Source organism: Anabrus simplex, chromosome 1 (genome assembly GCF_040414725.1).
Source record: "Anabrus simplex isolate iqAnaSimp1 chromosome 1, ASM4041472v1, whole genome shotgun sequence".
Lineage (NCBI taxonomy): Eukaryota > Metazoa > Arthropoda > Insecta > Orthoptera > Tettigoniidae > Anabrus > Anabrus simplex.
In genome coordinates, this window is record NC_090265.1 from 1169338572 (window position 1) to 1169353779 (window position 15208).

General features: G+C 39.5%; 1 protein-coding gene across 3 annotated transcripts in view; it reads right to left on the reverse strand.

Moving 5' to 3' along the window:
• Ctl1 (choline transporter-like protein 1) overlaps nucleotides 1-15208 on the reverse strand; it is a 290689-nt gene that overhangs the window by 146327 nt on the left and 129154 nt on the right. For all 3 annotated transcript variants that reach the window (XM_067151040.2, XM_067151020.2, XM_067151031.2), the window contains exon 8: nucleotides 12691-12830. In XM_067151040.2, the coding sequence (XP_067007141.1) occupies nucleotides 12691-12830 (140 nt within the window). The remainder of the gene's footprint in view (nucleotides 1-12690; nucleotides 12831-15208) is intronic.

Sequence of the window (15208 nt, forward strand, 5' to 3'; positions counted from 1 at the left end):
GTCTAGGGTCAAATCCAGGACCTGTAAGGTTAAGCTTGGAGTCAAATCCGTACCTGTTTAGGTTAAGCTTACACTTTTGACCATAATCACATTGGCTGTTTGGGTAAGCTTGCACTTTTTTACATCAAACTTGGGTCTTAGGCACTTAAGCCTAGGGTCAAACCTGGGGTCTAAAGTTAAGCCTGCACACATGCGGAGGTCTGTAAGGTTAAGCCTGGATGCATGCTTCGAACTAGGGTCTCTATGGTTAACGCTCTTAGGCCTGGGGTCGAACCCAAGGTTTGTAAGATTAAGCATGGACACGAATGTCTGTAAAGTTAAGCCTCGACACGTAGCCAGTGTACGGTCATGGCAAGTTAAGAGCACGCTGTTAGTTAGGAGCCCACACCGCGCTGTGACGTCACTCACCGGATCAGGCCTCGTCCAGGGGCTACCGGATTCCGGACGCCGCAGAACCCGTGAAAAAACACTACTACTGACTTATTTCAGCACCTTCAAATACCACTGGACTGAGCCAGGATCAACCCTGCCAACCTGGGCTCAGAAAGCCAGCGCCTTAACCGCCTGAGCCACTCAGCCCGGCTTTTTAAATTCCATAGTGGACCAACAAGATTTTAATTCATATTTAAGGACATAAGCATTTGCGATAATGTTATTTTAACATACGTAAACAGTCATCTGCATTCCCATAAGAATATTTCATTAGTGTTTATATCACATATCAAAACTTCTTTAGTGTTTGTGTTGCATATCATAACTTCAAGAAGGATGTTACAGCAACTTGGGATGTGAATGCTACTGTATTAATGTAGTTTATAAAGATGATCAAGAGAAAACATACAGGGATCCTTTGCATGTTATAAATCTCATTCCGTACTGCCGGTTATCACTTTACAAAATAAAGAATATTTATATGATCTTCTTTTTCAATACACAACAATCATAAAATGCAATTTTAATTCCACACACTTCATCAGTGTTTTTTATGATACAGATGTTGATTCCCATGGGGGGTCCTGAATGAGTAAATTTATAATACCAATATAATGGTCCGTTATTGGACATTATAAATTTTCCAGCTTACTCATTCTTGGTTGCCTGTGTTTCACCCTCATGTGCTAAGATACTTAGCACACCTACCAGGACGCTGGCTAGTGCACACCATGGAGGCTGCTGCTGCTGGAGAGCTATCATTCCCCGCTCGAAGGACGGGGCGGGCCCCCTAGATCGTGTTGCGATCTTTCGGGCCGGGAGATGTAGAGAGAACAGTGAGATGTTTCAAATGAAGAAGAGGGAAAAACGGTGTGAACATTTGGATGAATGGCTACGGGGCTGAGGTTATGAGGGTGTGCGGGAGGAGTGAAATGTTTAGAGGAGGGTACCAGGCTGTAAATGGAAACTGAGGAGGTGCAGGGTCGCCGTGATGTTATAGAGGGAGGAAGTTAGGAATCGCAGGATGTCGAGTGTTGGAGCTGATGGGGGGAAGAAACTGAGTGGTGGGAGGGGAGGGTAAACGGGTGGAGGGGGTCGATATGGAGGGGGTGGCCGGGTGTGACGACGGGCATTGTTGGAGTTATGTAGAACAGGTTGGGGTGGTAAAAGAGATGGCTCGACTTTGTAGCGATGGCCAAAGATGTAGACTCCATTGGCGATGAGATGGTGAACGTCGACGGCAGTAGGGAGGTGGATGCGGACCATGTACGTCAGACAGGAGGTGTTCTTGAACCTGAAGACTCGACGGACAGGTACGCCTTCTGCTCGAAGTTGTTGGAGGATGGCTTGTTCTGAGTGAGCAGGATCCACTCCATGGATCACACAGCTATACATGGTGTGGCGGGACGGTGATGACTGCGATGAGGGTGGTGCTTCTTCAGCGGCGTTGAAAGACGACGAAGACGACGGTGCTGCAGATGTCGCGGGAGGCATGTATGAGGCATGACGTTCTTAAGGTGTTGAAGGAAGAGGGAGGGAAGAAATCATTATGGACGCAGGATGACTGGTTGTAACCATAGTGATGGGAATAGGGGAGGGGTTGAAGGTTGATGTTGTAGTGGAGATGGTGGTGGTAGTGGTAGTTATCGGCGATGTAGACACGGCGTGTGATGTTGGCTGGCTTGACAACGTAGATTCCACTCGGAGCGAAGGCAGCTGGTACGAAGTCTCCTGTGGTGGCGCGACCATTGCAGGCGGAGTAAAATCAGTGGCTATGAGCTGATCCATGAGTGACGCAGGAGTAACTTCTACACTATGGAAGGTGTGATGAATATAGACGCCGTTGTTCAGGAGGCGGCAGACGTCGTCCTCTATGTAGAAATATAGAAGGACATCTGGTGACAGTCCTGAACTATTTAGTAGTCTTGTGGCCCAATGAACTTGAACGCCTGCCTTGCGGATTTGTTGGACGATGTCGTCATCTGAGAGAGAGCGAGGTTGACGTTACGGAGTAGGCAGGTAAGCAAGGTGGGGAGGCCGACTACCAACTAGGTGTCAGCCAATATGCTCTTTAGAGTCGGCGAGGTAGCTGAGGTAAAGATGGTGAGCCACCCGGCCGAGAAAAAATTAATGAGTAAGGAGTAGCTTTGATGTTCCACTCGGAGATGTCGCTCCTAGCGAGAAGTCGAGTCGACTGTGGCACAACGTAGACCCCCGTGGAGGCCACTGCATAGGCTATTTGAAGCCACCAGAAGTGCCAATGCACTATGAGAGACTAAGTCCCATTTCCAAAAATTGATGCCTGCCTGGCCATCAGATGATATAGATGTTGATTCCCATGGGGAACATGTAATATTTGTCCTGAATAAGTAAATTTATAATACCAATATAGTGGTCCGTTATTGGACAACGGACCATTATATTGGAATTATCAGTGTTTTTTATTTGTTTGTATAAATGTAATATTGAGCTTCTACTGAGGATGGTCTTTAGATTAGGCTGAAACATGTATAGATATTGCCCCATCTAATATAGATGGTTGTTTTGTCATAGTCATAGTCAATATGAACCATATTGGATTGAGAATGGTCAAATTTGTTAATTTTACAAGAAACTTCACGGAGTATGAGTCAAAGGTCTCTCTGCATACCTCACTTTTTTGAAATACAGCCAAGGATGTCAATAAATTAGCTTGACTGTATTCTTTCTGATGTTTCTCTACTTCAAAGAAACCCCTGTCCTGGTCTCAAGAACAAACAATTTTGACTCTAAAACATAAATCAGCAAACAGTATCAATGACTTTACTTTGGACAAAACTTATGTTCCATCTTACGCCTATTTATCAATAGGCACACAACAGTAGATGAACAAGATGCTGTACCCTACCCTGTTAAGTTCTTAAATTCTGTCAGGAATGTCAACACATGTGTTACAATTGCACGATTATGATGATGATGACGATGATGATGATAATTGATGTGTAAAGGGGCCTAACATCAAGGTCATCAGCCCCTAATAGTATAAAATGAGACGAAATGCAATGACAATTTAAGAGTACAAAATTCATTCACTGACCAGAATTCAAAACGTGATGATGAAGAATGAATGGATAAATATGAATTTAAAACAAACAGGGAATCCAACCCACAGAAAATATATTACTGACCAAGGGGCTACTTCGAAACCACAGTCATAGTCTAAATTGTAGTCTAAATCCAATATCCACGTCAACGGCCCCTGATAATGGCACTGATCGCGAGTAAAGTAGAACCACAGTATATCTCAAGTTGCGGTACTAATCAAAGGTAGTGTAAACTCATGGTGTTCCAAACATTATGGTAATTCTCACAAGTATTGTACGTTGTACAGGTAACGCAGACCTATGGTTTTTCGCACATAATGGCGCCACTCGTAGGCAACGTAAATCCATGGTGCACCTCACATAGGTGTACTAATCACAGGGACTCGTACTATCCCATGGTGTTCCTCACACAGTGGGTACAAATCACAGACAATGCAGACCAACAGTGTCGCTTATATAGTAATACCAACCACAGACAATGCCCACACTTGTGGTATTTCTCATATAATGGTATGAAGGTAACCCCAAAAAAAAAGTCTCCTATTTTTTTAGAAATACACAGACCTGTTTATTTCTACAATGATTTACATCATTTTACAGCTTGAACGTTTAGCTATTTTTCTACACAATCACCATTTCGGTCGATGCATTTTTGTAGACGCTGTGACAGGTTTTGTATGCCCATGTCATACCATCTCGCCGCCATGCTGTTCAGGATGTTGTGAATCTCATCTTTCACCTCGTCGTCGGTGCTGAATAGCTTTCCAGCCGAATGTTGTTTCAAATTAGGGAACAAGTGATAGTCTCTGGGAGCCAAGTCGGGACTATAGAGTGGTTGGGTGATAATATTCCACTGAAACTGTTGCAGGAGAGCAACGGTTTGCCGGGCGACGTGCGGGCAAGCGTTGGAATGGAGAATGTTTACGCCACTTGCTCAACATTCCTCACCCATCTTGCGCACACCTTCTGGTATTTCAACTTTTCCGTTAAAATTCTGTGAGCAGCGCTTCGGGAAACCTCAGGAACCAAAGTGCACAGATCATCCAGGGTGATCCGCCGATCTTCACGCATGATTTGCTCAAACTTCATAACTGTCTCGACGGAAATTGACGGTCTCCTGCTCCTTTGTTCGTCGTGAATTTCAGTCTGACTGGCTGCAAACTCTCTACACCACTTACGAACATTTTTGACATCCATGCACGACTCACCATACACTTCCGTCGATTAGCGATGGATTTCAATCTGTTTAGTACCTTTTGCATTCAAAATCCGAATAACTCCATGCACTTTGCACGTGGCAGTAAGATCCAACGGGAGCTCGGCATGCGCATGTTTATATGCAAGCGCAGGAAACACTTTTCTCAATATTGTGACCAAAAGCCACACGACAGAGTTCTGTATTTATAAAAAAATAGACCACCTTATTGCGCCCTTCCCGCGTCCAAGTACGACACAGTAAAAATTTCCCGACAGTCAGATGTAATCTCAGGGTATTTCTTGTGACGAGAAAAATATCTAATTTTTCTTCTTAGGCTTAAATTAACGTTAATTCTGAGAAAAGACAAGGAACGCATGCGATAATAATCGATGAACGTCTCCATCCTATCGCATTCTTGAGTAAATCATTCACCGCATAAATTCGACGTAAATTTTATGATAAATATCTTAACAACTTTTATTATAATTTGGATCCACGTTGTTCAATACATAAAAACTGTTGTTTAGATGAAATTACAACATATATTTCAATCAGAACTAGTTTCGACGCCCTTTTTGCGTCATAATCAGCTGATATAGGTTCTTGGAAAAATTGGCAATCACGTAAGTTTATCTACGTCAAATTGAACACAATTTAAAACCATATTAACAACCTAAAACTGTGTTACAATTATACTGTTTCAAATTCCATATTTTCTACAAGTCCGAGACTTGCGAGTCTTAAACCTTAAATTGATGAAAACATATGTAAACCGGTTTGCTCGCTAATAAACTAACGTGGATTTAAAAGAACAACAACTTAAAAATAAAATAGTCTTGAAGAAACATTAGCTTAATTTAACACACTTCATAAAACATGACGTAGAATCATATTAAAATAATTCAATCAAATCTTCAGAGTCGCTTTAATGGAGCAATCCTAGTGAGGTGGAAACAAGCAATCGGTCCTTTAAGATGTTAACAAGTACAACGTTCCCAGTTCAATGCGGACCTGAAATAATAGGAATCTAATAAACTATCGCTTAACTGAAGAGGCAAAATATAAAATTACGTCTTATAATGTAAACGTTTTTACGTGACTCACCTCAAAAGATCGTTGTCCATGCGAAGCACAATGAAGCCTAGCAAGCAGTGTTGTGTTAGTAATCAAGTGTCCAAGGTTGGTCTGAGCCGAAGGAGGGAAATAGGGGAAAGCGGGAGGAGCAACCGAGGAGCGGCAACCTGTTGGAGCTCCGGAGGGCGTGGTCATAGAAAGCAACTAGTAAAGCTATTACGCATAATATGAAACACCGTCCTACTGACCAGGATATGTACATTTTTTAAAAACTCAATAAGGAAATCAAAAAGAATATTTGATTTTTCAGAAATTTCATTTAAATTAAGGTTTGGATTAAAATACTGATCCAGGTGTATAAAGCAACCCTCCGTAACATCCAGCAAACTTCCTTTTCCTAAGTTCTCCAAGATCTCAATGTCCTGTTCTATAGATGTGAATTTATGCTTTAGATCATATACATGCTGGCCTACCGCGGAAAATGTTATATTTGATTGCATTGGTATGTTCCGTGTATCTAATTTTAAAACTTCATCCTGTTTGACCTAGATATGTGCACCCACAGTCGTTACATTTAAATCTATACACACCCGATTTGGTATATGGGTTTGATCTATTAACTGAGGCTGAATTGTGCAATACAACTGTATTATTATTATTATCAGTACGAAACGAAACCTTGACATTATGTTTCTTGAAAACATTAGTAAATATATATCCTTATTATAAGTAAACATTGCGAATGCCTTCTGATTAGGTTTGTCTTAGGCCAAAGTGATTTTTAAACGGTACCTGAACTTGTTGATGATACATTCAATAAAGCATTCACTAAAACCAATAATCTTAGCCATTAAACAGATTATATTGAGTTCTTTATTCAAATTAGCTTTTGTCATGGGGATCCTAAATGCCCGTTCTACTAAACTATTGTATGTAGAGTTTTTTTGACTCTGTGGGTGTTCTGAGTCTTGTCTAATAGTGACTGCCGTTTGTGTAGGCTTTCTAAAAATACTATAAGCAAAAGATGAATCCGATCTGTTGACTTTTAAGTCAAGAAAATTAATTGATTCATTACTTTCTGACTCCAAAGTAAATTTAATCTGTGGGTCAATGGTATTAAGTACATCTAGAGTAGCTGCTGCGTCCCTAACACGTTCGTCTAAAATTACTAATGTATCGTCCACAAATCTAGACCAAAACAGAATGTTGTCAAATTCTCTGTCGTTCTCATTCATGTACGTTTCCAAAGAATCCAGATAAATCTCCGCCAAGATTCCCGAGGCCGGAGATCCCATCGCCAACCCATCCTGTTTATAAATGATCTTGTCAAAGACGAAGTAGTTATTATTTACAAGTAACTTAACCAATTTCATGAAATCTTGTATTTCAAGTTCACTTAGCTGACTGTAGGATCTTAGATTCTTAAAAACAATAGGAAGCAACTTATTGGTCCTACGACCATGCCCTTTGGAGCTCCAACAGGTTGCCGCTCCTCAGTTGCTCCTCCCGCTTTCCCCAATTTCCCTCCTTCGGCTCAGACCAACCTTGGACACTTGATTACCAACACAACACTGCTCTCTAGGCTTCATTGTGCTTCACATGGACAGCGATCTTTTGAGGTGAGTCACGTAAAAACGTTTACGTTATAAGACGTAATTTTATATTTTGCCTCTTCAGTTAAGCGATAGTTTATTAGATTCCTATTATTTCAGGTCCGCATTGAACTGGGAACGTTGTACTTGTTAACATCTTAAAGGACTGATTGCTCGTTTCCACCTCACTAAGATTGCTCCATTAAAGCGACTCTGAAGATTTGATTGAATTATTTTAATATGATTCTACGTCACGTTTTAAGAAGTGTGTTAAATTAAGCTAATGTTTCTTCAAGACTATTTTATTTTTAAGTTGTTCTTTTAAATCCACGTTAGTTTATTAGCGAGCAAACCGGTTTACATATGTTTTCATCAAATTAAGGTTTAAGACTCGCAAGTCTCGGACTTGTAGAAAATATGGAATTTGAAACAGTATAATTGTAACACAGTTTTAGGTTGTTAATATGGTTTTAAATTGTGTTCAATTTGACGTAGATAAACTTACGTGATTGCCAATTTTTCCAAGAACCTATATCAGCTGATGATGACGCAAAAAGGGCGTCGAAACTAGTTCTGATTGAAATATATGTTGTAATTTCATCTAAACAACAGTTTTTATATATTGAATAAGGTGGATCCAAATTATAATAAAAGTTGTAATCTTAGTTCAATACAGTCAAACAATGAAATTTATTAATTTAAATATCTTAACAACTAAGTCTATCTACAATCAACCTCTACAAATCATCACTCACTTGATAAATAAAAAAATAATAACAGAAGTCATTTATTAAATTAAGCATAAATGAAAGAATAGGGAACTCAAATCGTCATGAATTCCATCATCGATGAATAAAATCAGTCATAATTCACAATACTTTAAAATAATAAACTGAATCCATTGGTTCTGAAATGAACTTGTGTTTCTTAACATATTATTATGTCTGAGATTTAAATCAGTCATTCATTTACCGTGTAAATAATTAATTAGCTTGCAAGAAAGTTCATGATTCAAATCAATCACAACAACATAATCAAATTGAAGTTTAAAATGAAATATTTCTTTACAACTGATAAATTTCATATTATGCAACCTGAATTTGTTATTATTTATTATTTATTTAGCCTGATCCAGGACACCCTAGATTTGCCATAAGACACAGAATAATACACAATAACAATTTTTAGGGAAGATAAAAAGATTAATGTTTAAAAAAATGATAGGTTAAAATTAACCATGTTAAATGGCATGAACTCCATATAAATGGTGACGAAGAATCGAAACAGAGTATTTGATGAGTGAGATGACTATCTCATCTTGTAGGCTTCTCGCTAGTTTATATTTTAGTCGCCATGTGACGGAAGATTTGGGAATTGTTCCTCTCGCGCCAAAGAAAAGTAGAAATATTTTCTGACGACTGACGGGCTAAGGTTACTATATCTATTGCCTACCAACATCTAGGCTCCTAACATCCTAGCCTATCTTTTGAAATATCAGATAAATTATTAATCATCACTCAAAATATAAAATAATCTACAACACTTCTAAGTAAATAATTCTTAATTTGCTACTATAAGGCTCAATATGCATATACACACTTACTAGACTCATATTCAATAAATCATGCTTGTGCAAGTAATTCTGCAAGTATTTACTTTATGATATCTCGATACTATATAACTACGTTGAACATTATGGCTATACCGACTTAATATATCTCTCACTTCATACATGTTACGAGAATATGTCATAAGACACGAATATTTCAACATCAACAGCTGTATTTGACATTACGGTAACTCTCTAATCTCAACTATACATATAAATCCACCATTTATACCTTACTTTGTGTTATTCCCAAAGCGCATTTCCTTCCTTGTGCTTGCATCGCTTATTTGATCCAAACATGAATATCTAAACTTTTATCCACCATATTCACGTCTTATAATCACCTAAATTCACATTACCATTCTCAAATTACTTCATATAATTTCTTTCTCAACTATTAAACCTTCAAACAATTTTCATTATTCATAACCTCTTCCAAAATAAATGTGATTACTAAAACGTACTATTCTTCTTTACATAAATACTTCGTTAAATGAATCAGTTCTCTTCTCATATTACGATGCTTAACCTTAAATATTTCAATCATGCATCTAGTAACATTATTTGACAAGGAATAACTCATATATATATATCGCACTTCTTCACATATGATCCACTTGTGACATAATCCTTGCCTGAATGGTTTCACAAAATCCGTAAGTGATATTTAACATTTGCAAATCCTTATATTCACCTGTTTGATACTTTACCTTCATTCCCGTAACCTTAATTACTATGATAATCCACTTATTTTACGCATAGCCAATTCCCACGAGATATCGATCTCATTATATATTAACTTAATATAGTATCAACAAATTATACGTAACACACATCACTTCACTGTATCACTTGCACTTCTAAGTATTTCACACTTATAATACTTTATACTATATGCATATGCCTAGCTAAATTAAGAATTAAAATATTTATAATAATAACTTAGCTCGTCATTCATCAGGTAAGCCGTCAGTAGCTCTCTTATTTCATCACATGGCTGGTCACCACTGGCCACGGTCTGAGGTTCGGTTGGAGTCCTCCTCTCACATTAGGTATGGTCAGCGGGCTGGATCATATCTCCCTTCAGGCTGGTCCATCTCGAGTTTAACAGGACATCTTTTTCATGGTTCAACTGTCAATATTAACAAACAAGTTTGACAAGTAAGCGTTCATTTTGATAATTTCCTGGAATAATATTCTCCCTTTTAAATATTCTATTTGTTTTTCTTTGCGCTATAGCCACTCAATTATCTATATTTGTATAGAATATTCGGTCTTCTCTTATAGGAATCTACTATTTCAAATTATTTATCTTCTGAAAATTCAATTTGTTCCGTAATTCTTTTTCTTAAGAAATGATTCTTTCGTATCTTTCTCTTTCTTCAACACTTCTAGATAATGAGTTCCGATGAGTTGCTAATCTTGGGTATCGGCTCTATCGGCAAACGTATTTAAATAAATACTCATATATTACGCCGTCCTTATAATTTTTTTTTTACTGTGCTACAGCAAGTATCTTGCCGTCTTTTCTTATTTTGGAGCAGTAATTCTTCAGAGATTCCACTGTAGTCATGATTATTCCTTTCTTCCAACGCAGTAATAGCGAGTTGCTTCCTATCGCATCGGGTTCAATTTTTCAAGTGTGTATGTTAATAATATTTAAAAATTCTTGTTTTTTTTTTTTAACAATTCACCTGACATTGCTCTGTTCTCCACCGCCTTCTAAAAATAGATGACCCAAGTTAGTCGTGGCCTCCTAATGTATTCATATCTCAAGATTCTCTTGTATACAATCTGGGCCTGTGTGGTCTATACCTTTTCTGGACGCCATTTTGTAATACGTCCGAAAAAGCAATGGGTACATTATTTTTGGGATTACCCTCATACAAATCACAGACAACGTGAGCCCGTGATGTTCCGCACATAGTGGTACTAATCACAGGAACTGGAAAACCACAGTGAACCGCTCTCTGCTGCTACTAATCACAAACCTACTGTGCACCTAACCTAGTGGTACTACTCGCAAATAAAGGCGACCCATGGCTTTCCCCGCGTGATAGTACTAAACACAAGTAGTTTCATAGCTCTAATTCAATCATCCCTTGGTCGCCTCTTTTAGTCGCCTCTTACGACAGACAGGAGATACTGTGGGTGTATTCTTCATCTGCTTCCCCCACCCACAGGGGGCAGACAGAGAGAGAAGAAAAAAGAAGGGATCCATCACTTTGAAAAATGAAGTAATAGACGAAGAAAGGAAAGGGCCGAGGCGTGAAAATGAAAGACTCCCTAGGCCTCAAATGCTCTAATACCGTCGGGGTCGGAAAAGATCAAGAGTTGACCAAGGGAGAGCGGACAGGATAGAAAAAAGTGAGGAGCCTGGCACAAGTAAGTGGCAGCGATGCCAGGACTCAGCTAAGAGCCCCATGGTCGCCAAACCACACTCTCAAGTTGAGAGCCCCTGGGGCCCCTTTTAGTCGAAATAGTGCAACTGTAATCCTACTTGATAATTTAGATCATCCTAAATGATGTAATAGGATGCAACTTAAAATAAATAATCTGCATAAATATTTCTTATAGGCAACAGGTTTGAGAGGCTTTGCTATAGGGGAGGAAGTCATGACATTCTGAATTCTACTGATCTGAACTGCACAACATTGCCAATACAAACACATACAATGCACTGTAACAGTCTGCTATGGTATGACTATTAATACGGCACAGAGTCTAACACTCCATATGGAAGGTGGTGATGTGCATGCTCCATGGACAGTTGTAAGTAGCATGTTTCAATGCAAAATTCTGGCAGAAAACTTTACTTCCTAGCTTTTGATGCCAACACTAATGCATTGTATAAAGAGGATCAAGGCAAAACATAAAGGGATCCGCATGTAATAACTGAGCAAATACAGTAATTATGATAAACTGCTGTGGGTGGTAGCTGAGAGAGAGAGAGAAAGGGGGGGGGAAGTGTGTGTAACACGGCTATAGCAGATCAGCCTATAATGTGAACAAAGATTCAGTAGAAAATATCTAGACCATATACTGTACATTGGAGGCTGATTTAGTATGAATCAGGTCTAACCCTAAACCTAATGTTCCCAAACTGTGTCCAAAAGCCCACCTCCATGGTTAAATGGTTAGCGTGCTGGCCTTTGGCCACAGGGGTCCCGGGTTCGACTCCAGGTAGGGTCGGGAATTTTAACCATCATTGGTTAATTTCGCTGGCACGAGGACTGGGTGTACGTGTCATCTTCATCATCATTTCACTTTCATCACGACCCACAGGTTGCCTACGGGTGTCAAATCAAAAGACCTGCACCTGGCGAGCCGAACATGTCCTCGGACACTCCCGGCACTAAAAGCCATATGCCATTTCATTTGTGTCCAAGATTTTTTTTTGCTAGGGGCTTTACGTCGCACCGACACAGATAGGTCTTATGGCGATGATGGGATAGGAAAGGCCTAGGAGTTGGAAGCGGCCGTGGCCTTAATTAAGGTACAGCCCCAGCATTTGCCTGGTGTGAAAATGGGAAACCACGGAAAACCATCTTCAGGGCTGCCGATAGTGGGATTCGAACCTACTATCTCCCGGATACAAGCTCACAGCCGCGCGCCTCAACGCGCACGGCCAACTCGCCCGGTTGTGTCCAAAAAAAAAAAAAAGCTACATTCAAACATTTCTCAAATATGAAGTAAACTTACAGTAATAATGGACGCTGCAATGGAGTATACAAGAAATGCTCGTTCATTGCGAACAGATTCTTCTAGCAGCTGGTTCTCGGGAGTGGCATTGTGCTTTTTGTAAATGTTTATGTAGGTATACCACAGAAACCCAGTTCCTCCTGCAACAGACATGAAACCATAATATTAACACCCAAGATAAATTATATGTTAGGAAAACATGAGCTATTAATTATGAAGATATTTCAATCTATGAAGAACGTGAAAGTTGATTCTGATGAATGCTTGTTTTAAAGGATGTTAAGTTACTGTGCATTTAAAATTGGTAACTAATTTTTGTGCCAGCTTATACTGGCATGTGTAAATTTAATAACGAATTTTCTATATGTTTTGCAATCGAACTCTCTAGAACTTGCCCATGTAAGGAAGTGTATTTTTATTGGTTGCAATAACAACCATTTTAATTGGTGAATGTGGAGTTCCGTGGAAATTATGTGCCCCTATTGATTACTTTGTGATTGGTCCATTTCCGGCCTCCGCCGGCTTTGTGTGTGTGATGCGTATGTTCTGGGTCTTTTTCATCAGACCGACCTAGCGAGCGCATGCACTCGGGGTCTACCCCATCTGGGGGTCCCCGGTCTCTCATGGTAAGTGCTAAGTTATTTGGTTTGATTTAATTTACATTTTTTCTTGTGTTTCAGCCCTTTCTCATTTAATGTAACTTTAGCGATAATGTGAATTTGTTCTCCAAGTAGGAGTTTCCTCTAAATTTCCACATTCAAAAAATTTTAAGTAAATCCATATCGTTGGATGATTACTGTTTGTGTTTTATAAATTTATTTAAATATCCTTCGTTTTAAAAGTGCTTAATTGTCATTGTCATTTGTTTGTTTTGTTTTATTTCATTTGTATTCTCTTCTTTGTTAATAATTATATTGTTTCAAGGGTGTTTGCTGCGTGCTTCCCTTTCCCCACAATAAGATACAATCTCATGGCCTAGTAGGGTTCCTTCCACATTTGCACATCCTTCCGTAGTTGTCACTGTTAGACAAGTTAAAGTTTTCACACCTCGAACATGGCGTTAATTTGGTTTTAATTTCATACTTTTCAAATTTCATGTCTGTCTGTCTGTTAGGTCATCAGCCCACAGGCTGGTTGGATCCTCAAATAGCACCACCAAATGTTATGCGGTTATAAGGAAACCCCAAAAACCAATGGCAGCACCAAAATGAGGCGTACTAGGCAAGATGAGGAGTGAGGTAGTTTGCCATTGCTTTCCTCACTGGGTCAGAAAGTACTATTGCAGCACAACTGACGCTATAAGCAGCACCTTTCATAACACTCAGATGCACTAGTCATGCTCTGAATGTCATTACTCAGCACTACTCATACCCCAGCAACTTCCATATTGTCACAGCCATGGATGTTGACTGGGACTTCGGGGGAAGGTACACTTTACTCTGGCCTGTGCCAAGAGATGGATGCAAAAGTACTGTATCCATAAAGAAATGACAGCAGGCAGTCAAATTTCATATTGTTCTATTTTCATTATTTCATTATTATTATTATTATGATGTGTAAGGTGCTACATCTTTCCTCCTCCTCCTCCTCTTCCTGATCTTCGTCCCTCGGATCGTCATCTTCTTCATTCTCTGTAGGGCGGATCTTCAGAAGCTGTACAGCATACTGGAAATTGTAGTGAGTAGCAAGCTGGTCGTCGCAGCGAATGTATTTGTCTACATTACATGCAAAACTCTGTTGTTGGCTCAGCATAGATATCGGTGCATCATTTTCAGTCACTTCCTCAGGTGTGTGAACGTTGTCATTTTCTGCAAATCCCACCTTTGCAAAACACTTTACGACTGTTTGAGGTTTGATCTGTTTCATAGCCAAACTGATCAAGTACAGCTATCCAGTATGGAAACTGAACGTGCAAGGGAGTAGATGTTGTCAGCTGTATCAAGATTCTTGATCAGTGACTGCATCAATAAACGCCTGTAATGAGAGTTAAAGGTGTAAATCACTCCTTGGCCCATAGGTTGAACAACGCTGGTTGTGTTAGGTGAAAACTAGCCTAGCTTGACATTAGAAAGCAACACATGTGGGTGACAAGTAGCATTGTCGAGAAAAAGAATAACTTTGCAATTGTGCTTCTTCATCCTACAGTTTAAATTCATTTAGTTATTCTTCCATTAGAGCACTAGTCATCCAGGCTTTCCCATTGCTCCTCCAAGTTACCGGAAGCTTGCGCAAATTTGAGTTTTTAAAACACCTTGGTTTTGCTGATTGCCTGATTACCAGGGACTTTTCCATTTCTCCCTCCATATTACCGCACAACAGAACTGTAAGTCTTTCTTTCAACATTTTACCCCCACGACACTTTTCCCCACCAAGCGGAAGTGTCTTTGAAGGCGAAGCTCGAAAAAACAATCGTGTTTTGTCGGTGTTGAAAATGTCTTTAGGTTCACAGCCAGAAATTAAATTTTGCAGCTTTGATTTCCCCTCAGTTACTACAATTCCATCCACATCTTTGGACTCC